Genomic DNA, 24,686 nt, shown 5'->3' on the forward strand with positions numbered 1-24,686 from the left:
ACTGTGGAAGGACAATAAACGTAAAGCACAGATGATTCATCTCTTCTTCCCACCTGTAGCGTAAGATTTCGTACACGAAGAGGATACCACATCTCCACGCGACGAACGAATAAGGAAAGACAGTGCGTGAGAAATTCAAGTGCCTGCTACACGAGCGCCTTCTGCGACCGGTGTTATTACGAACGACTGCGTGAAAAAGGAGAAGCGCTGGCGAGGTCAGAGCTAGCTGGAGCGCCGTATTTGGAGGTCCACAAACCTCAGACGCGGCGGTAGCTTGTGTACCTGTGGAACAAACTGACCGTCTCAGTAAATGGAAGGAAAATGTGCCATTCTTAGGGCAGTACTAATGGAATAAGATAATATCCGAAATAAGAATAAAATGGTAAGGTACTTGGTACAAAGTTAACTTTTTATATCTCTTGGGCTAGATAGTTCGGTTCGTATTGTGTGTGTGTGTGTGTGTGTGTGTGTGTGTGTGTGTGTGTGTGTGTGTGTGTGTGTGTCAACTATACGCTGTACACAGATACACTTCCCTCGCCCGATTTGAAGAAAGAGTGTCTAATAGCTACCAGTAGATTATTCAGATTATCGCTATTAATGTATTTAAATAGAAACAGATATGCACTTTTATAAAAATTACGTCAATGGGTTCATGTGTAACCTATTTCTAAGCCTCTACGAAGAATAAAAATGGTTCAAATGGCTCTGAGCACTATGCGACTTAACTTCGGAGGTCATCAGTCGCCTAGAACGTAGAACTAATTAAACCTAACTAACCTAAGGACATCACACACATCCATGCCCGAGGCAGGATTCGAACCTGCGACCGTAGCGGTCGCTCGGTTCCAGACTGCAGCGCCTAGAACCGCACGACCACTCCGGACGGCACGAAGAATACGAAAGAGATGTTAGAAATGGGGATGGTACAGAGAGTTACGTGAAATCGGGAAGAGATAATTGGTAAACATTTTTAAAAAGGGAACCGTAAAAGGAAGACTTAACACTTTCTTTTTCTTAAAATTACACCAAAACTACATTATTTTGTAAACTTTTTGTAGGTTAATAAGTGTCACAGATCATACAAATCATATCAAGTATTTTATATCTTTCATTTATTTTATTTTTTCAGTATTCAAAGCCACACACTGGTTGTGCCCTCGTTGAACATGAAATTATTCTCTGCATGTCCTAGCATCTGTTGTTGCACGACACTCTTATCATAGGTAAGAACCTATTTTGTTGGGCATGAAAGCAGTTTTTACAGTAACTTTACTAATACTGGGGAGTATTCCGTATTCCCTCCAGCGACATACATATGCACACAGATGAGATGCCTTGTCTCGCGGCAGAGTAACGCGGAAACCTGCCACGGGTGGGGCGCGGAGCGTAATACGGGCAGACCCACTGACCCACGTGTTTACTAGTACTTGCCGGCGGCAATAGGTCGGGCGGTCGGGCCACTTAGTTCTCGCGCTGAGATCGGCCAACGCGGACTCTGCTTTCGCATCGCGCGGTGCTCATGGTTCCCCGTGGTAGTTTCCATCAGTCGCACTTGTGCTCTCGCCTTGCTAGACTCAGTGGTGTAGAGATTCTCTGCTCCCCGTGGTTTGACCCGCACGTCGAGTTCTCTCCCTTTCTGGTTTCAGCTCCCAATTTCCCAGTAGTGCATACACCGTCGACAACAATAGACACGTCTGTGTCAACAGAACGGTTTGTCATGCCAGTGCAGATACAAAAGACTGTTTTTATTATTTCCTTGGATAGCATAAAATATTTACACCTTTATGATTTCATCATGTTATTATGGAAAATGTGTTAGATTATTAAATACAAAAATTGCAAATCACGAAATTAGGAACCGACTTCACTAACATTACTGAAGATATCAAATATTATATACAAAATAACAGTTGGAAACCCTTGCGCAAAAAAAAAAGGCTCTGAGCACTATGGAAGTTAACGTCTTAGGTCATCAGTCCCCTAGAACTTAGAACTACTTAAACCTAACTAACCTAAGGACATCACACACATCCATGCCCAAGGCAGGATTCGAACCTACGACCGTAGCAGTCCCGCGGTTCCGGACTGAAGCGCCTAGAACCGCACGGCCGCCGCGGCCGGCTAAACCCTTGCAGGAAAGAATGATTTAAGATATCATAACCATCAAATGCAACACCAGAAGGCAGGGGGGCTACTGTTTTCTCTCGCCTTACCCACAGAAATGGAAAGAATAACTGCAATTAATAATAAGATATTAATATTAAACATGATTACATACAAGCTAATAAATAGGTAAACAAGTTTAATTGAATGTAGTTGATGAACAATGAGATAAAAAATGGCACTTGTAAGGTGCCTCTTATGTGAGGAAGACATTTTTACCAGTTTTAATAAATTATTGTCTCTTATTGATGTATTCACGATAGTTAGTAAGTGCTGTTGTCCGTAGCCGGCCATAAGTCGGAGAGCATTTCCCACGCTGGCTGGCTAGGTGACGAAACGACCATATCTCGCGTGTAGTGGGGTGGGGCTCGGCGCTGGACTCGGCAACAAGCGTCAGCCTGGGAAATATACATGACGGGAAGTACCGCCATCTCGGCGCCAAAGTCACCGATTTTGTTTATTTATATTTAATAATTAAAGTCATTTATGACAACATGAATACTAGGAGCAGCCTCTGGATGTTTAAAACTATTTATCATAATTTTGCCTCGTTAAAATTCACACCCGTTCATTAACAAATGCATATCTTAGTAAGTACGAACTTGATCGGAAATCCACGAACTGTGACGAAACTAGTAAGAGATACGGACTGCGCGCCGAAGTCGGCAGTCGGCGTTAAGAGCACTTCCTGTCTTGTTCGATGGTAGCCATGCTCTCCGTTACGAGTAATTTGTGACATGAATGTTTCATTATTGATCTAATAGGACAAAGTGATGCTACGGCATTCTGAATGTTAATTTCGAGTAGATAGATACACCAAAGTTGATCGACAGCAATTTTAGATAATTAGCTTCCATCGACAGAGACATCCAATGCGCCAATGAAGAATCTGCACGGGACGACATTTACGAGAGCTGCACCGCGCACAGGTAGGAGGAAATCCGACGACACGACCCACCAAGGCGGATCAAGGAAGGTTCGACTTACACTCGCAAATTCCGGGTGGAAATGCTGACCAGTCATACTGTACGCCACATATACCACCCTCTACGGACTCGCGGCTAAGCTAAGTAATAACAGTATCAGTTTAGAAGCGAGAGAATCTTGCACACTGCACACAACGGCTGAGAAAATATTGTAACTGATCAGCTTATCTGTCAGAGCACAGATGTCAGCAAGGATGCCAATGTTCAGTCACCTCGCGGGAGACAAACCATCAAATTTTGTTTACTTACGACATTAAGGAACAAACAATATACTTAGTCTTTCAGTACAATTAATTCAAAACTGCACTTTGCCAATAAAGGCTCGTTTACGATGTTTTATATGAACTGTTTCATACAGTACGTAAATATTTTCACACTTAGAAAAAATTGTTTCGGGGGAAGAACTTTTTTTCGTGTTTTACATAATACATAACGTCGTAGTACATAACATCATTTTGACACTTTAGTTTGAAGGAACTGATTATTTGCTATTTTAGAATCAAGAGCTATTGGTTATCACGATAATAGAGGACAATATCCGCCGATCAGTTAAAATGTTTCCCCTCTACGGGAAAACACGAACATAGTGAAATTATGATTGCAGGTCGTAGACACATGAACGACGACATATGGAAGTCTGGGTCTGACTGATGTGTCCTCTAAGGGCCGTAGTCATTAAGGCGATCGCTCGCGACAAGCGGGAAATCTGGGTTCGAGTCCCAGTCGTCATTCCATTATACAGCTGGAGGTTGTTCACATTCGCAACTGCGAATACATTTCATGCAGTGAGTCACAGGTGCTAAATTATTGTTCAAAGTCACCTCGTCATTCAAAGACACCACATTTTATGGAAGCCAAAAGTAAACGTGTAACAATTGCTATCTTAACTGAAAGTTTATTCATAAATTTCGTATCCAAGAGACGAACTAGGAGGATTTGTATGGGAGGGGTTGCATTTATCATTAGTTTTCGAAAACAAAGCAGTATTTCTCACAAAATCAAATTTTGAGAAATTTGTTTATTAATCAACAAACATGCAAATACTTGCAGTTCATAATAGGTACCTACTACGTAGGACTCAGAGTAATTTGTGTGAAAATTATATTTCTTTCTTCTCAGACAGGTAACGTTTAGGTACAACGAAATACTTCCTGAACTCACATTTTTTTTTTTTTTTTGAAATTTTTGACATTGGCTGGTAACATTACATAAAGATAGCGAAGTGGAAGCTTTAAGCTTTCAGAACCGAAGGCAGTCTGGCATTTTCAGTTGCTAAGAGAATGGCGGCGAAAAGTGAAATATCTGAGAGTTTACAGCACTTGGGTCTAGGTACACCTGCTGCAATTCAGTATCCGTGTTCTGGTATTCTTCAGACTGATGCCGAACTGATTATTCTGTATGTATGGTGGCGCAGGGTGCGAGTTTGCTTGGTGAAAACCGTTCTTTCCCTGGGGGCAGGGAGGGAAGAGGGAATGCCAGCAACCGCCTTTCCCTGCCTTTCGTTGCATACGACTTTGTTTCTCATATTGTTACCTGAGAAAGTAACTATTTCTCTGGTGTAGTTTTGCGTTGTTAGCTGGGTAGCACGCAGTCACACGTTGTACGGTTTAGCACTGTACAGAATGTGTATTTCTCATTTAAGCGAAATTCTGTTGTCCGACAATAGGTGAGCGGAGTGAAATGTAAAGAAAAGCTGCAAGGGGTAAACTGAAGTATATTTCTGTGGCGTCACAAGTCAAACAGTTATTTTGTAATACTGCGGCAATATCTTTACGAACTTTACAAATGTGCATTCTTGTGCATCTAAATTCCAGGCGTAAAATTTCCGCTGCTACGAGTGAAACACCTCATTCATTCATTCATTCATTCATTTCCGTGGATACAATGAAGAACGAGAACCTTCAGGAATATGCAACAAGGAAACGTATTCACTAAGAAAAGACAATTAAATCACTGAAATATAATCTGTATACTTTATTAACAACAGAATATCGTTACAGTGCTTAATAGTGTTCATACTGAAGATAATTACCTTCGACAAATTAGGGAGAACGATGCTACGGAAAGTAAAAAGCTGCTGCCTCCTCAGACACACTAAATAATTGCAATCTCTCTCTTAATTGTAGCTTCGTATTTACTTTATTTCTCTGTTGCTTTTCGAACAAAATAGTTACGTACATGCTGACTGATTTCCAGCAATAGAGCGACAAATAATATGAATCAATTACTGGTGCCTTTTTGCACGCTAATTGTTACAGGTGCCAGCCACAAGGTAACCATTCAACATGTTAGTGAGTGGGAAGCAACGAACGGTTTTAGGTATTAAAAAGCTTCCATAGAAGAGTATTTTGAAAATTTTCGCTGCCAGAAAACTAGTAAATAACTGCAGTTGTGTTTTAGCAACACAAACAATACGCACTGTTGCCCAAATCAAACTCCTTTTCATCACGGTTCAAGATTTCAAGATGAACGACTATGTACAGCTTCTGTTTTCAGAATTTAACTGGAAGTGAAAGTAACACACACACACACACACACACACACACACACACACACACACACACACAGAGAGAGAGAGAGAGAGAGAGAGAGAGAGAGAGAGAGACAGAAGAGAAGTCTAACCGTGCTGGAGGGAGTCCAAACATAACAAGACATTGAAATTATAGCCAGACTCTTCCAGCAGTCCTCTAAAATAATTTACAATTCGTGGTGGAGGTGGTACAGGATGCATGTGTACTATAATATCTCATCCCACCCTACTGTTGAAGGGTGTGTCATACTACAGCGCTAGTGGAGGATATAAATACATGTGCTAACGACAGTGTAGCGTCTGAACGGTGTGTATAACAACTGCTGTTGACAGGCTAATTTCTAAGACGCACGAAAGTGTGCGCGCACAGCGATAAAAAATAGGAAACAAATACTTTGAACCAGTTACATGGAAAAAATTTAGCGGTATGGCGGCATCCGCATCGGAGAATCCTTTTACGGTATTATTTGACATCATTAATCTGTGTGGAAGGCTCTAATAGACCCAGTCCCACATCGAAGGGGACTATATTCCTCTCCGAGGATTGAATTATCAAATTAATTTTAGATATTATTTAATGCTTGAGCTAAGCAATATGTGTATCTGTCGATTTTGGTTAAACAATTGTCTAACTTTGAGTCACTATTCACACTCTTACTGAAGTATGCCTCACGCAGGAGTGTGCTGCAAGAATAACATGTACTGTCCACTGCCTAATCTCTTGGAGACAACTATTTAAAGAATGTTGCTTACTAACAGCGTCATTATACACTTTATAAGAAAAGTAGGCTGTTTAGGTTTTTATGTTGGTAACGCCACGCAGAGCTCTGTATGAAAATCACTGACCGTGCTGTGTCCAGTCTGTGGCTGGTTGGCATTGTTGAAACATTCGCTTGTGTAGTGTTGGGCAGTTGGATGTTAACAGCGCGTAGCATTGCGCAGGTGATTCACGAAAGGTATAGGTTATCGTTAGTCAGGGCCATTCTTCTGTAGGGATTATTGAAAGTCAGATTGCATTGCGCTAAAAATATTGTGTGTCAGTTTTGTGATGATCAGAATAAGTAAAGAGAGAAATGTCTGCGAACGTTCAGTTTTGCTCAGCTGTTTGAAAATCAGATAACGTAAGAGGTTTACCATCACAGTAAGTCATAATTTTTCTTAGGGGACGTTACAAAAGGTGGTTGTGAAGAATTAAGTCAAAACTGGTAAATGATAGTACCAATCATAAACATAACACGACCAACAAAAATAGCTCCTCGACCTGCAGCTTGACCTTACTCTTTCACTAAGAGGACAAGATAGTATAGATGTAAAACCATAAAATTGTTTTAAGATCTTCCTAGTGAATCGATGGTTCCAGCATACAATAAATACAGTTTTAAAAAACTAAAATCTTTTTTGCTTCTTAACGACGTTTACTCTACAGATGAATTTCTGAGTAGATAATATTTACATGTGGTTAGGTTAGATTCTTTAAGTTTTATTGTAGATAATTAAGCATTAAGAACAGATCAATTACGTCATTGTCGAGCATATGGTGATGTTTTAATGGAGAAAACCTATCTTACTGTAAACTGCCTGACAATTCACATCACAACGAATTTAGCAAATACGATCCACAGAAAATTGTTGTTGTTGTGCTCTTCAGTCCTGAGACTGGTTTGATGCAGCTCCCCATGCTACTCTAACCTGTGCAAGCTGCTTCATCTCCCAGTACCTACTGCAACCTACATCCTTCTGAATCTGCTTAGTGTATTCATCTCTGGGTCTCCCTCTACGAGTTGTACCCTCCACGCTGCCCTCGAATACTAAATTGGTGATCCCTCGATGTCTCAGAACATGTCCTACCAACCAATCCCTTCTTCTAGTCAAGCTGTGCCACAAACTCTTTCTCCCCAATCCTATTCAATACCTCATTAGTTATGTGATCTACCCATCTAATCTTCAGCATTCTTCTGTAGCACCACATTTCGAAAGCTTCTATTCTCTTCTTGTCCAAACTATTTATCGTCCATGTTTCACTTCCATATATTGCTACACTCCATACAAATACTTTCAGAAACGACTTCCTGACAAATCTATACTCGATGTAATAAATTTCTCTTCTTCAGAAACGCTTTCCTTGCCATTGCCAGTCTGCATTTTATATCCTCTCTACTTCGACCATCATCAGTTATTTTGCTCCCCAAATAGAGAACTCCTTTACTACTTTCAGTGTCATTTCCTAATCTAATTCCGGCAGCATCACCCGACTTAATTCGACTACATTCCATTATCCTCCTTTTTCTTTTGTTGATGTTCATCTTATATCCTCCTTTCAAGACACTGTCTATTCCGTTCAACTGCTCCTCCAAGTCCTTTGCCGTCTCTGACAGAATTACAATGTCATCGGCGAACCTCAAAGTTTTTATTTCTTCTCCATGGATTTTAATACCTACTCCGAATTTTTCTTTTGTTTCCTTCACTGCTTGCTCAATATACAGATTGAATAGCATCAGGGAGAGGCTACAACCCTGTCTCACTCCCTTCCCAACCACTGCTTCCCTTTCATGTCCCTCCACTCTTATAACTGCCATCTGCATTCTGTACAAATTGTAAATAGCCTTTCGCTCCCTGTATTTTACCTCTGCCACCTTTAGAATTTGAAAGAGTATTCCAGTCAACATTGTCAAAAGCTTTCTCTAAGTCTACAAATGCTAGAAACGTAGGTTTGCCTTTCCTTACTCTTTCTTCTAAGATAAGGCATAAGGTCAGTATTGCCGCACGTGTTGCAACATTTCTACGGAATTCAAACTGATCTTCCCCGAGGTCGGCTTCTATCAGTTTTTCCATTCGTCTGTAAAGAATTCGCGTTGTATTTTGCAGTCGCGACTTAATCAACTGATAGTTCGGTACTTTTCAGATCTGTCAACACCTGCTTTCTTTGGTATTGGAATTATTATATTCTTCTTGAAGTCTGAGGGTATTTCGCCTGTCTCATACACTTTGCTCACCAGATGGTAGAGTTTTGTCAGGACTGGCTCTGCCAAGGCTGTCAGTACTTCTAATGGAATGTTGTCTACTCCCAGGGCCTTGTTTGGACTTAGGTCTTTCAGTGCTCTGTCAAACTCTTCATGCAGTATCATATCTCCCATTTCACCCTCGTTTACATCCTCTTCTATTTCCATAATATTGCCCTCAAGTACATCGTCATTGTGTAGACCCTCTATATACTCCTTCCACCATTCTGCTTTCCCTTCTTTGCTTAGAACTGGGTTTCCATCTGAGCTCTTGATATTCATGCAAGTAGTTCTCTTTTCTCCAAAGGTCTTTTTAATTTTCCTGTGGGCAGAATCTATCTTACCCCTAGTGAGATAAGCCTCTACATCCTCTAGCCATGCCTGCTTAGCCATTTTGTACTTCCTGTCGATCTCATTTTTGCGACGTTTGTATTCATTTTTGCCTGCTTCATTTACTGCATTTTTATATTTTCTCCTTTCATCAAGAAAATTAAATATTTCTTCTGTTACCCAAGGCTTTCTAGTAGCCCTCGTCTTTTTACCTACTTGATCCTCTGCTGCCTTCACTACTTCATCCATCAGAGCTACCCATTCTTCTTCTACTGTATTTCTTTCCTCCATTCCTGTCAACTGTTCCCTTATGCTCTCCCTGAAACTCTGTACAATCTCTGGTTTAGTCCGTTTATCCAGGTCCCATCTTCTTAAATTCCCACCTTTTTGCAGTTTCTTCAGTTTTAATCTACAGTTCATAACCAATAGATTGTGGTCAGAGTCCACATCTGCCCCTGGAAATGTCTTACAATCTAAAACCTGGTTCCTAAATCTCTGTCTTACCATGATATAACCTATCTGAAACCTTCTAGTATCACCAGGGTTCTTCCATGTCTACAACCTTCTTTCATGATTCTTGAACCAAGTGTTAGCTATGATTAAGTTATGCTCTGTGCAAAACTACCAGGTGGCTTCCTCTCTCATTTCCTAGCCCCAATCCATATTCACCTACTACGTTTCCTTCTCTTCCTTTTCCTACTATCGAATTCCAGTCACCTATGACTATTAAATTTTCATCTCCCTTCACTACCTGAATAATTTCTTTTATCTCATCATACATTTCTTCAATTTCTTCGTCATCTGCAGAGCTAGTTGGCATATAAACTTGTACCACTGTAGTAGGCGTGGGCTTCATGTTTATCTTGGCCACAATAATGCGTTCACTATGCTGTTTGTAGTAGCTTACCCTAAACTATTTTTTTATTTATTATTATACCTACTCCTGCATTACCCCTATTTGATTTTTTATTTATAACCCTGTATTCGCCTGAGCAAAGGTCTTGTTCCTCCTGCCACCGAACTTCAGTAATTCCTACTATATCTAACTTCAACCTATCCATTTCCATTTTTAAATTTTCTAAACTACCTGCCCGATTAAGGGATCTGATATTCCACGCTCCGATCCGTAGAACGCCGGTTTCCTTTTCCTGATAACGATGTCCTCTTGAGTAGTCCCCGCTCGGAGATCCGAATGGGGGACTATTTTACCTCCGGAATATTTTACCCAAGAGGACGCCATTATTTAACCGTACAGTAAAGCTGCATGCCCTCGGGAAAAAGTACGGCTGTAGTTTCCCTTTGCTTTCAGCCGTTCGCAGTACCAGCAAAGCAAGGCCGTTTTGGTTAGTGTTACAAGGCACAGAAAATAATAACAATTAAAAACGGAGAAATGCACCTTGGCATACAGTTGAAAGCGTACGAATGTGGTTGGTAGTGCAGGATGAAGATTTCCAAGTACTTCCAACTCCAAATTCCCTCGATGCTAATTCACTTTCAAATCTCTGGGAATACATCTATTATGTTTGTTATGTGAAACCTCTGCCACGCACCCTGTAACTCTGGGATAGCCGAGAACTGTACTCACGTGCAGTGCGCAGGCACTCATGCCAGTTGCTCTTTCCAGAGTGGACACTTCCCGCTCTATGCCACGCTGTCCGGCAGGAAGAGGGGGTGGGGGCAAAACAGCTAAAGCTCCGGATCTTTTCCTAGTTCATATTCTTCAGAAACAGATCGCAAACAAACCAGATATTTTAGTATTCAATTATTTTTGGCCCAATGGAGACATAAAATCTATCTGGCACAAACCGTCGGCATACAGAGGGATGTGGACAGTTTGCAGATTTGTGTCACTCAGATTGACACGATATCTTGAGTTATTCAGTTTCACAATCGAAAAGCCTTGCATGCAGTTGTGTTGCTTGGAGAACTGCAACCTCATTATGGCGATATGGAAACTCTCCAAGGAAAACAACGTACTTGATGGTTGTAATTAAACTTTTACTACTTGAGCCAGTGTAGACGAGAAACAATTTACTATACTCGTGCCCATCTTTATAGGATGGAGTTTCAGACTGTGAACTGCACGATTTGAGTTGTTAGTAGTGTGTCATGACTTGCTGGTAGGAGCCGATATGGTTACGGCGACATAGTGTTGAAACAAGGGTCAGAGTACATTAAGGATGTCAACACTGGGCCGGACAAGCTGAGTCAATTGTAAAGCTGTTTTATCAAATCAACTGCAACAGTGCTGCTGCTCCTCAGGAGTATCGATGCATTAGAGAAATATGTAGACATCCTCTTTCCCCTCCGAGACTGAAAATGATTTGGAAGATCGAGTTTGTAAGTAGGCTGTTTAGGTTTTTATATTGGTAACGCCACGTAGCGCTCTGTATGAAAATCACTGGCTGTGCTGTGTGCAGTCTGTGGCTGATTTGCATTGTTGTTGGCCATTGTAGTGTTGGGCAGTTGGCTGTTAACAGCGCGTAGCGTTGCGCAGTTGGAGGTGAGCCGCCAGCAGTGGTGGATGTGGGGAGAGAGATGGCGGAGTTTTGAAATTTGTAAGACTGGATGTCATGAACTGCTATGTATATTATGATTTTTCAACACTATTAAGGTAAATACATTGTTTGTTCTCTATTAAAATCTTTCATTTGCTAACTATGCCTATCAGTAGTTAGTGCCTTCCGTAGTTTGAATCTTTTCTTTACTTCGACGATTGTGTAATTTTATCTCTAGTCCGGTGTAGGCAGTCGTGAATGCAGATGATTGTCAAACTGGGCAATGTTTGTAACCTAAAATGGAGACATAGTACGCAGTGTGTACTGACAAACAAACAATAATTTGGACGAGGAATGAGGTCTCTTAAGAACTAAGGGCACATAGAATGTGTGAAAGCAAAAAGCGACAAGTGCTGTGCTTCGTTACTCTAATAAAAAAATCCGTATGTTCGAACAAAAAACCAATGGTCCTGCGTTCTGAAACACTGCACGCTCTTCACGATTGTTTGTGAGAAAAAATAACTTGAGTGTAATGGCAATAGACTTATCAAAGTTAATCCACTGCTTGCGTTCATTTCTGAGACTTCTCACTCTTCTCCCAATGCACGAGATTTAAACGTCAGATGGCGTTTCATTGGCGCTGATTCTGGAGAGCGCAGCAGTGAAAGCTAAGGGAAGATGTTCTGAACCGTTGCATGACCGTTGCTCAACGGCCGCAAACATTTTCTCGGCCCAGTCTGTACGTCCAGCTATGATACAGGGTGTGAATGGTGATAGTTTACAGCGTACCACAGTGGTGTATGGGTAGTAGAGACGAAGAATTTCATGTGGGTAGGGCTGGTTTAAGGCCCAAGCAACACAGTCCGCTGCTTGGAGCGCCAAACTGGGAGTGGCGCCGCATCTAAGATTATAGCTAGTAGCTGCAAAATACTAGCACGAATTCTTTGAGGACGAATGGAAAAAACTGGTAGAAACCGACCACGGGGAAGATCAGTTTGGATTCCGTGGAAATGTTGGAACACGTGAAGCAATACTGACCCTACGACTTATGTTAGAAGAAAAATAAGCAAAGGTAAACCTACGTTTCTAGCATTTGCAGACTTAGAGAAAGCTTTTGACAATGTTGACTGGAATACTCTTTCAAATAATGAAGGTGGCAGGGGTAAAATAGAGGGAGCAAAAGGCTATTTACAATTTGTACAGGAATCAGATGGCTGTTATAAGACTTGAGGGACATGAAAGGGAAGCAGTGGTTGGGAAGGGAGTGAGACAGGGCTGTATCCTATCCCCGATGTTATTCAATCTGTATATTGAGCAAGCAGTAAAGGAAACAAAAGAAAAATTCGAATTAGGTATTAAAATCTATGGAGCAGAAATAAAAACTTTGAGGTTCGCCGATAACATAATTCTGTCAGAGACAGCAAAGGACTTGGAAGAGCAGTTGAACGGAAACATACCGACACCTCGAAACATACTGACACCCCAAAATATAATCTCAAAATGTGATTTTAACTCAAAACGCCGACCTCCAGAAAAAAAAAAGAACGCCGACCCCCAGGAAAAGAAACGCCGACCCCCAGGGGAAAAAAAAAAAAATATTCGCCGACCCCCCCGGGGGGAAAAAAAAAAATTCGCCGACCCCCCCCGGGGGGGGAAAAAAAAATTCGCCGACCCCCCCCCCCCGGGGGGGAAAAAAAAATTCGCCGACCCCCCCCCGGGGGGGAAAAAAAAAATTCGCCGACCCCCCCCCGGGGGGGAAAAAAAAATTCGCCGACCCCCCCCCGGGGGGGAAAAAAAAAACGCCGACCCCCCCCCCCCCCGGGGGGGAAAAAAAAAAACGCCGACCCCCCCCCGGGGGGGAAAAAAAAAACGCCGACCCCCCCCCCGGGGGGGAAAAAAAAACGCCGACCCCCAGGAAAAGAAACGCCGACCCCCCCGGGGGAAAAAAAAAAATATTCGCCGACCCCCCCCGGGGGGAAAAAAAAAATTCGCCGACCCCCCCGGGGGGAAAAAAAAAATTCGCCGACCCCCCCCCGGGGGGGAAAAAAAAAAAACGCCGACCCCCCCCCCCCGGGGGGGAAAAAAAAACGCCGACCCCCAGGAAAAGAAACGCCGACCCCCCCGGGGGAAAAAAAAAAATATTCGCCGACCCCCCCCGGGGGGAAAAAAAAAATTCGCCGACCCCCCCGGGGGGAAAAAAAAAAAATTCGCCGACCCCCCCCCCGGGGGGGAAAAAAAAAATATTCGCCGACCCCCCCCCGGGGGGGAAAAAAAAAAACGCCGACCCCCCCCCCCGGGGGGGAAAAAAAAAACGCCGACCCCCCGGGGGAAAAAAAAACGCCGACCCCCCGGGGGAAAAAAAAAACGCCGACCCCCGGGGGAAAAAAAAACGCCGACCCCCCGGGGGAAAAAAAAAACGCCGACCCCCCGGGGGAAAAAAAAACGCCGACCCCCCGGGGGAAAAAAAAACGCCGACCCCCGGGGGAAAAAAAAACGCCGACCCCCGGGGGGAAAAAAAAACGCCGACCCCCGGGGGAAAAAAAAAACGCCGACCCCCGGGGGAAAAAAAAAACGCCGACCCCCGGGGGAAAAAAAAACGCCGACCCCCGGGGGAAAAAAAAACGCCGACCCCCGGGGGAAAAAAAAACGCCGACCCCCGGGGGAAAAAAAAACGCCGACCCCCGGGGGAAAAAAAAACGCCGACCCCCGGGGGAAAAAAAAACGCCGACCCCCGGGGGAAAAAAAAACGCCGACCCCCGGGGGAAAAAAAAACGCCGACCCCCGGGGGAAAAAAAAACGCCGACCCCCGGGGGAAAAAAAAACGCCGACCCCCGGGGGAAAAAAAAACGCCGACCCCCGGGGGAAAAAAAACGCCGACCCCCGGGGGAAAAAAACGCCGACCCCCGGGGGAAAAAAACGCCGACCCCCGGGGGAAAAAAACGCCGACCCCCGGGGGAAAAAAACGCCGACCCCCGGGGGAAAAAAACGCCGACCCCCGGGGGAAAAAAACGCCGACCCCCGGGGGAAAAAAACGCCGACCCCCGGGGGAAAAAAACGCCGACCCCCGGGGGAAAAAAACGCCGACCCCCGGGGGAAAAAAACGCCGACCCCCGGGGGAAAAAAACGCCGACCCCCGGGGGAAAAAAAACGCCGACCCCCGGGGGAAAAAAACGCCGACCCCCGGGGGAAAAAAAACGCCGACCCCCGGGGGAAAAAAACGCCGACCCCCGGGGGAAAAAAACGCCGACCCCCGGGGGAAAAAAACGCCGACCCCCGGGGGAAAAAAACGCCGACCCCCGGGGGAAAAAAACGCCGACCCCCGGGGGAAAAAAACGCCGACCCCCGGGGGAAAAAAACGCCGACCCCCGGGGGAAAAAAACGCCGACCCCCGGGGGAAAAAAACGCCGACCCCCGGGGGAAAAAAACGCCGACCCCCGGGGGAAAAAAACGCCGACCCCCGGGGGAAAAAAACGCCGACCCCCGGGGGAAAAAAACGCCGACCCCCGGGGGAAAAAAACGCCGACCCCCGGGGGAAAAAAACGCCGACCCCCGGGGGAAAAAAACGCCGACCCCCGGGGGAAAAAAACGCCGACCCCCGGGGGAAAAAAACGCCGACCCCCGGGGGAAAAAAACGCCGACCCCCGGGGGAAAAAAACGCCGACCCCCAGAAAAAACGCCGACCCCCAGAAAAAACGCCGACCCCCAGAAAAAACGCCGACCCCCAGAAAAAACGCCGACCCCCAGAAAAAACGCCGACCCCCAGAAAAAACGCCGACCCCCAGAAAAAACGCCGACCCCAGAAAAAACGCCGACCCCCAGAAAAAACGCCGACCCCCAGAAAAAACGCCGACCCCCAGAAAAAACGCCGACCTCCAGAAAAAACGCCGACCTCCAGAAAAAACGCCGACCTCCAGAAAAAACGCCGACCTCCAGAAAAAACGCCGACCTCCAGAAAAAACGCCGACCTCCAGAAAAAACGCCGACCTCCAGAAAAAACGCCGACCTCCAGAAAAAACGCCGACCTCCAGAAAAAACGCCGACCTCCAGAAAAAACGCCGACCTCCAGAAAAAACGCCGACCTCCAGAAAAAACGCCGACCTCCAGAAAAAACGCCGACCTCCAGAAAAAACGCCGACCTCCAGAAAAAACGCCGACCTCCGAATTCATCGTACATTCTCGCACATAGTTCATCTTGCGGAAACGGAAATTTGCGTTTCAAACCACCAGTCGCAACATTTTCCCGCGGCCTGTTAGAAATAGGTTCGTTTCAGCAGTTGCCAGATAGCGCCAGATAACGGGCGTCAGCGCGCTTGCGCGGCTATGACGCAGGAAACCCGATGTTCCTACATGTAAAACATTAAAAGATCTTATTACATTATGACATAAAACAAACAAGACATCAGAGGATACTTTAAGAGCATCGGAATTTCGTTAACCATACTAAAATGCATAATTCGGCTTAAAGTGCACATTCCTAAGTCCAGATTCGGATGCAAATTTTCTTGGAGTACCAGTACTGTATTATCTCATGTTTGGTTCTTTATTATATTATGGCTTAATGCCATACGTGCACTTGAAAGGCAGCGAACAGTTGAAACTAGCCCACAGTGTGAAATTAAACACATTGTTTCAAATAAATTGACTGCCTCAGCGGAAAAGATTTATTAAAAGCCAAATCTCTTTATCAAACCGACAAAAATAACTTCATTGTTCTGCAAGGCTATTAATGCTTGACTGTCAGAAAGTTGGACATAAAATCTGAAACTAATAGCATATTTTAGCCTTCCGTAATTATGCGAACGTATTGTAATTCATTTGCTAGCTCCCGGCTACAGAAATCCGTTTTGTTTTCATTTAACGTGAGAGCACGAAACATGAAACCACTGAACGTAAACACAGGTCACGTGGTGGCGACCCTCCTCCCCACCACAACTCAGACTGCTCTGTGCATCAGCCACGGATCAACGATATTTCCGAACCGGGAAAATACTAGTGGCAGCCAGCCACATTTCTGTAACCAGAAGCAACTGCGCATACCCAACAGTCCGCCCGCAACTGCTCAAACGAATCTGACTTAAACAGTTGTCACGTCACGCTCATCGGAGGCAATTTGTTGTTATGAAGCATTGCAGTGTCTCTCTAAAGCCTTTGACACACTTTCCTGTTGGCAGACGCTCGTCTGAGCACTGTGTTTTGTTGTTGTATATGGCGCATTTCCTTTTCAACTTAAATTTCATTTCCGCTCTATTTTTCTCTCTCGTTTATGTTTTGTTGCTGCAGAATTATTCTGCAGTAGCGGGATACAGTAATATCCTTTGTTAGAGTATCGGTTCTTACCAGCCATAATCACAAAAATTTAACTGAAAACTGCAACAACGAAAAATTCCCGGAATTCTAAATAATTCCCGGGTTTTTTCCCGGTTTTCTCCCGGATGAATAAATTCCCGGGTTTTTCCCGGATCTCCCGGGTCGTATACACCCCTTGTGTACTAGATGAGATTTCAAAATTTTAGAAGTTCGATAGAGCGCACTGCCTTGAGCGATTGCATCTAACATTTTCTTTGCGGTGTGAATTTAAATTCATTCAGTAGTTTAGCGAATGTAGACACGAAAAAAAATTCTCTAAGATCGAAGAGTCGGGGGGGGGGGGGGGGGGGGGGGGAAGAGAGAGAGAAAGAGAGAAGAGAGAGAGAGAGAGAGAGAGAGAGAGAGAGAGAGAGAGAGAGAGAGACTTACAAGCACGTACTACCGAAAACGAATTACTTGATAAATTATCAGAGTCAGGCACAACAGCAGTTGAATGAATGTGGATAAAGTGTTTCCCAATTCCTATTACAGGCTTCTAGGGGTCGTAGAATGGACTCGCCAGAACAAGGAAAATAAGGGTCGGATTTTTTTTTTTTTTTTTTTTTGGTTTTAGGGCGCAAAACTGCTATGGCCATTAGCGCCCGGTCCGAAGGGTCGGAAATGTACCGTTGCAATGTGAAACAAGTTTTAATATCGGATCACTTCCAGATTTCCTGCATCTCAGTACGCACACAGAGGAGAACCGTCAATTCACATAAGCGGCTTGGTACTGCATATTTGCTATGAAACGACATTATTGTACCATGGAGAAAGAATTTGAAGATTTAAGTGACAACGAAAGAACAAAAAATCGTAACGATTGACAGACTCGTTTAATTATTCTGTACATCAAGGAACACTGTGCTAAATTTGTAGGCAAGGTGCACGTGAAGAAGATGGTGGTTTGCATAGTAAAATTTCGGAAGTTGCACATTTTTTCATCGTTAGTTGCAACCGTTTTCAATGGAGACCTCATTTTACTGCAAGTCAAGGGGTATGCCTGGACTGATTTTTTTAAATTTAAAACTCACTGTTAAATTTATGAAGGCAAAAGGAGTGCAGGAACGAAAATTAGAACATTCCGAATGGAGTGCAGACTTCGCATTTTAAGTGGACTTCAATGGACACTGCCCACAGTAACACATTGCAAGGTAACTTCTTTCCAATTTGATGAGGATGAATTTCGAAAGAAAAGGAGGATGAAGTTTCTAACAACCCTACCACAACAAAGGTCAAACTTTAATAATGATTGTGGTGTTGCTCACGCTGCTAAATACTGCATTTTCGGGCAACAACAGTCATTATGTGACAGGTGTCATTAGAGCACAGTTAATAAAGTCATTTCATGTAATAATCAAAAAACTAGGCACTCATCTTTTTGTTTCCCACGCTGATCTCGTCATAAAATCATGGCTCAATCGTTGAAAATCTAGGTGGTTATGATTCCAAGCTCGGATGTAAAGAGGCCTAGGTTTTATTCTGCTATATTCAAAAGTTTTGTAGACGCGCTTCTCAAACCATTCTTGGAGATTACACTTTTGCTGGACAATGGTGATGTAAAAAAATAATCAGCACTCCGAAATTAAGTTACACTTCCTTTTAATTGCTTTTATTGCAATATCACGCGACACACTAAACATCACTTCACAATACAAAACATAATTGAGAACATCTTCCTCACAGTCACTGTTTAAGTTCACATTTTATAAGCTGACGACAATATTCGTCTTTCCAACATGACGTCCACGTCTTGACTTTCTCATGGTCCGACTCTCAAACAAGTTAACAACCAACTAACAATCGCTTACGCGCCCAAAAATCAGAGTTTCAAGTACGTCAAAGATCATAGTGACAAAAGAAAGAATACACATAAGAATAATATCATTGCAATATAAACATATCGATGTATCACAAATGAAATCAAACCCGAATGTTGTCTCAGAAATATGTTAAGTAGTTAACAGAAATACAGCAGAATATTACTGGTATCGAGAGGTTCAGGTGAGGTGCCGTAATGGTTGCGTAATTCAAGTACCATTACAAGGTCCAGTTCCCTAAACTCACCAGCGTTACTGAAAACTTGAGGTTTGAAGAATTCATTGTGTCCTTGAAAAAATTACCATAATGGTTTTATAAAGGTTTTGAGGACACGGTCAACCTTACATCTGTTTTCGAGCCTTTTTAAGAGGCCGTTTGCCGTTTCATGTGAAGACATCCCTGTGTACGTGCAGACGTAAATGATTGACCTGCAAGGTAATTCCAGTTATGTCTTTACGTTAAAACTGTCTAGGACATCTAAATTGCTTCATTCAGGCGTAGTTTCCAAGGTTCCAAAAGTACTGCCATATTGCGATTGACATTGTTTGAAAGACCTTTTTGCGATTCTGAAACAAAGTCAGTCACGATTACGGGGGAACTTTATGCAAAACTGTGAAATTGTTAGCATCTGCCCATATGCCGACAGTTCGTACCAGATAAAAACTGTGCTGAAATATCGTTTGGTTTGTGGTCTACGTTGTTGACGAATGTGAATTATAAAACCAAGCCGTATGAAGTGCTGCTGCACTGCCATTTAAATGCGGCGCGTTCCCAGTTTTCCCCTCTTCCCTCTCCTCATTCTCCGACAGCATGTCGTGGCGGTAGGGGAAATATGCAACAAGTCTGAGCCTTTGGCACTGATTCCTTGTCACGGCCCGCGAGCCGAAATCTCGGAATTTTAAAAAAGTTGTTAATATTTTGTAACTTGATTTCATAACTCGTTGGATCCTGAATGTAATCGTATGAGTAGTTTAATCGAAAATGTAGCATCCACATTCATATTAGTAACTTAAAAACATATACTTTGCATATACTATCTAAATGTGTTTACCGGTCAGGATCAATGTAAACTACCTTTATATTGTAAGTGGATAACTATTAGTCGTTTGAAGTACTGTAAAAGTTCTATGCACTTCTTGTCAAATGCAATTATTGGAGCAACAGGTTTTCAAACATCTATCCAGTTATATCAAAATTAGCAATTTTAGTGTTGTTCTCTCTCTTGGAAAAATTTCTGCGGACGCTCATGGCTCATTGTCAGACAGGAGTTCGATCGTGTCTCCTGCCACATGGGAGATGTAAGGTGTACTGAAGTTTCGTCAAATGGTTCAAATGGCTCTGAGCACTATGGGACTCAACTGCTGAGGTCATAAGTCCCCTAGAACTTAGAACTACTTAAACCTAACTAACCTAAGGACATCACACTCATCCATGCCCGAGGCAGGATTCAGGATTCGAACCTGCGACCGGAGCGGTCGCGCGGTTCCGGACTGTAGCGCCTAGAACCGCTTGGCCACTCCGGCCGGCGAAGTTTCGTCAACACGTATGTTTGCAAAGACCTTTTTCGTGAATTACTTACCTGTAGCATAATCCGAGGTGAGATTAGGTTAGATTAAAAGTGATAGTTTGGTTTTGAGTTGAAGCTAAAAAATTTGTCAATTTCTTTCAACACGGTGCGAATTCCACAATTACATTTTACGTCCCCGACGAAAGTTCTTGTTTCCCGTAGTGGTCTGATGCTTTCAAGTCTGTAATACGTTTGAAATTGTTAATGACATTTCCACGGAAACTTTCTATTACCATATTCTTCACCATTTCCGTCACCTTTATCTGCTACTGTGCCAAATCCGTCGTCGTGTCTCCGTTCGACGTGTAGGTGTAACTCTTCCTGACGTGCAACGAACGAAGTCAGGGACATTATTTCTATCCGTTTCAGACTTTCCTAAGAGGGACGTACACTTCATTTACTACTGAAAACTACACAGTAATACCGTCAAATATCAGCTATTGATAAATCACTATATGCCTACGGAGGACTAGAGATGTGTTTAGTTCCTGTTTACGTGGTACAATACACGTATCGCATGCAACGGTCGGATTTCAGTCCTACCATAACACTGAACGAGAACCTGACAATATGAATTTTAACATGAGATGGTGACTTTCTATTTAGATTATTTGAACTGCGTAAAAGTACAGTTTTAGGCGAGATTTAAACTAAGCTGTCCTGATAGCACAAAAAGCAGATTTAAAGCCTTGTTTGTGTATGATCTTTGTCGCTCTAAAGCCAGGAAATACAGTAATGCCTTTCGAGCTTAATGACAATTCATCTCATAATAGTCCAAGATTTTAAAGACAAATGTAGCTTTACAGAGGTTATGTATCAGGTATATGTGATGATGCTAGAAATCTGCAAATCGGTTATGCTTTAGTAAAATAAAGACCATTTACTTGCAGTCTTAGGCAATTCCTTTTTTCCTAACAAAATTATGTGTTAAAAAAAACATTCATCTTTCTTGCATGGTTTCACATTTACTCCATTTCCTTTTATGTTCAACGTGTTCCCCTTCTTCATCAGTACACCTTTAGATTCTGTAACTATCTAAAACCTGGGAAGTGCTCATCTTCCTAGATTTGCGAAAGACGTTCGATTTCACACCGCATAAAAGAAAAACGTCCGTATATTAGCGTACACCTTTTTACAGACGTGACATTTGCAAAGCCACAAAGTGCCTTTTCTTGTGTTTATTGTAGTCAGTGACGTGAATGCAGTATTGTTAATGGCAATGAATAATATGAAGTCCAAAATACTTTACAGTTACTGAACACGTTTAAAAACCCTATTTTTATTTATATGACGTAAGAAAACTTATGTTAGTCGTAGGTTAGGTCCTATAGACTAACCTTTCCAGGTGAAGTAAATGAAAAATAAATATGATACCAGATGATTGCATTTTCATCTGAGTTCTGCTAGGTCAAGGCTATGGTGAGAATGAAGTAGTAGCACCCGAGGAAGAAAAGTCTGGAGACTAAATTTGGCTACTTGGCTTGGGAATGCCTTTCGTACCGTACGTCACTTCATATCACAGACACCACACTGACGGTAGCTAATAATAAGCAGTCAAGATTCAATTGTTTCTTCCAGCTGAAAATTGCACAATTGTCAGAGTTTAAAATATAACTGTAAATATTCCCAGAAATTTAATCTCATTCTAGATATTTTGTTTGAATGACAGGTAAAAATTATTGTAATGAACCGCTGACTTTTGGTGGCACGAGGCCACTTTGATCCGATACCAGCATCTTTGTAGCTACACAGGTAAATATTTCATAAGATCAAATCTCGTTTGCTCGCCGCTTATTGAAGCAGCATTTCGCCTGGGCATCAGCTACAGGTAACTGGCTTTTCTCAGTAAGAAAAGTGTACAACGGCCATACAACTCTTAACAGAACATGATTGTCATCAGTACGGTTATTCCCGAATTTACGTTCTGGATATCCGCCAATGAAGCGAGATAAGCAAAGGCAGCGAGCGAAAACAGGTGCATCAGTCGTTGAATGAGCGAGTACTCACTGCTAGCAGGAATCGTGGCTGCAGCGGCAAGCAGGGGCAACAACACCAACATAATCACCAGCTGACCCACGTCGAAAGTCGCCGCAAAGTACTTCGTCATGTTGCAGCGGGTGTAGAAAGCACTACGATCTAGACCACTTCGCCGCTACGGTGCGTGTGGACATCCGGAAAAGTTGGCAGGTCATCCACGCAGCCGCTGCTGACCGCGGCGACATCTCACGGCGAAGTGGCCAACTGGAGCCGGAGGCGGTGTCTTCTGCGCTGACGTCACAGCTGCCTCGTCCCTGCCGCCGAAGGACGACGCAGCTGGAATCCGTGCGAACCGGCTACGTGCGTAAGCGCGAGAGAAAAGAAAGCCGTCATTTTCTTCATAGACAAGGAGGCACTACGTAAAAATTTTGCTTAATACAATCTTATTTTGTGATGCAGAAATTTATAAAATAAAAAATTATATTGGAGCTATGAGTAACGCAGTTCGTACGGCAAATGGGGAAAATACAAGTTGTCACAGACTGCAATGAAATGGACTTCATTTTACTATACCATGATCGATTTTAATGGTTCATGTCTCAGCATACCTGATACATAGGTGTTCAGTATGTTCATTCTAGGACCATTTCTTCCAGATTCCAGTTGGCTATCTGCTGCCGGCCGAGATGGCCGAGCGGTTCTAGGCGCTCCAGTCTGGAACCGCGCGACCGCTACGGTCGCAGGTTCGAATCCTGCCTTGGGCATGGATGTCCTTAGGTTAGTTAGGTTTAAGTAGTTCTAAGTTCTAGGGGACTGATGACCTCAGAAGTTAAGTCCCAAAGTGCTCAGAACCATTTTTTTGGCTGGCTGCTGAATCACACTTGTGCCTATTCCAGTCTCACATAAGCCGCTTGGGGTGACGCTTCATGAGTGGTGCTGTGAGTCCCCAGCATAACAGTGCACTTTAGTGAAGGGCAGTTGATGTCAGTGAGAATTGATCCTAAAGAGAACATGCCGCACGTCCATTGATGTGTATGTATCAGGTATATGTGATGATGCTAGAAATCTGCAAATCGGTTATGCTTTAGTAAAATGAAGACCATTTACTTGCAGTCTTAGGCAATTCCTTTTTTCCTGACAAAATTATGTGTTAAAAAAACATTCATCTTTCTTGCATGGTTTCACATTTACTCCATTTCCTTTTATGTTCATGTGTTCCCCTTCTTCATCAGTACACCTTTAGATTCTGTAACTATCTAAAACCTGGGAAGTGCTCATCTTCCTAGATTTGCGAAAGACGTTCGATTTCACACCGCGTAAAAGAAAAACGTTTTGACTAATAAAAAGCAGTGCCTTATAATGAACGGCTAATGTTCTAAGAATGCTTAAGTAACTTCAGTTGTGGCCCAAGGAAATGTAACGTAACTGATAATGCCCTTAAAACGTATGTACGTAGACAAGTTACTAGATTGGATGAGCAGCCCTTTTAAATTATATTGTGAGGATGGAGTTGTCAACAGGAAAGTTATTCCGTATCTGCTAAACGAAACGCATATAGTGCTCTATTGCGACCTATTCTAGAGTAACGTCTAGTGTTCGGTGTCCCCATGAAGCGGGCCTGACGGAAGACGTCGAAAAAAGTCGGAAACGCGTTGCTGAGATTGGAATAGGGTGGTATATCCCAAACAGATATGTAATAAATATGATCAGAAAACTTAAATGAGAAGCTTCGGCAAAAAGAAGAAATTGCTCCCACGAAGCTCTGTCGCTTATGATTAGATATTCAGACCAAAAAAGTGCAACAATTCCTATTCCTCTGTCGCACGACTCTCTTAAGTCCCACGTTAGAGATGGACACATGTTTGGAGGCATATTTGCAGTCACGTTTCCTTCCTTCTATACACGAATGGAATCGTGTGGCAGACATAGGACCAAATATTCTATGCCATACGGTGTATGATGGCTTTCAAAGTATGTGTGTAGATATACACTGAACAGCCAAAGAAACAGGTGCACCTGCCTAATATTGTGTAGCGCCCCCGCCAGCACGCAGAAGTGCCGCAACACGGCGTACCAGAGAATCAACTAATGTCTGAAGTAGTGCTGGAGGGAATTGACACCATGAATCCTGCAGGGCTGTCCATAAATCCGTAAGAGTACGAGGGGTGGAGAGCTCTTCTGAACAGCACGTTGCAAGGCATCCCACATATGCTCAATAATGTTCATGTTTGGGGAGTTTGGTGGCAGGCGGGAATGTTTATACTCAGAAAAGTGTTCCTGGAGCTACTCTCTAGCAATTCTGGACGTGTGGGGTGTCGCATTGTTCTGCTGGGATTGCCCAAGTCTGTCGGCTTGAACAATGGACATGAATGGATGCAAGTGATCAGACACGATACACGATGCTTACGTTACGTGTCGCCTTTCAGAGCCGTATCTATACGTACCAAGGGTCCCCATACCACTCCAACTACA

General features: G+C 43.3%; 1 protein-coding gene across 1 annotated transcript in view; it reads right to left on the bottom strand.

Annotated features, from left to right (window-relative positions):
- Nucleotides 1–22,470, bottom strand: part of LOC124595306 (invertebrate-type lysozyme 6-like) — a 66,259-nt gene extending 43,789 nt beyond the window's left edge. Inside the window, exon 1 of the mRNA XM_047133993.1 lies at nt 22,245–22,470. Within this exon, the coding sequence (XP_046989949.1) occupies nt 22,245–22,344 (100 nt within the window). The 5' untranslated portion in view covers nt 22,345–22,470. The remainder of the gene's footprint in view (nt 1–22,244) is intronic.
- Between the last annotated feature and the right edge of the window lie 2,216 nt (nt 22,471–24,686).

The sequence above is a fragment of the Schistocerca americana genome, chromosome 2, assembly GCF_021461395.2.
Source record: "Schistocerca americana isolate TAMUIC-IGC-003095 chromosome 2, iqSchAmer2.1, whole genome shotgun sequence".
NCBI classification, from domain to species: Eukaryota; Metazoa; Arthropoda; class Insecta; order Orthoptera; family Acrididae; genus Schistocerca; species Schistocerca americana.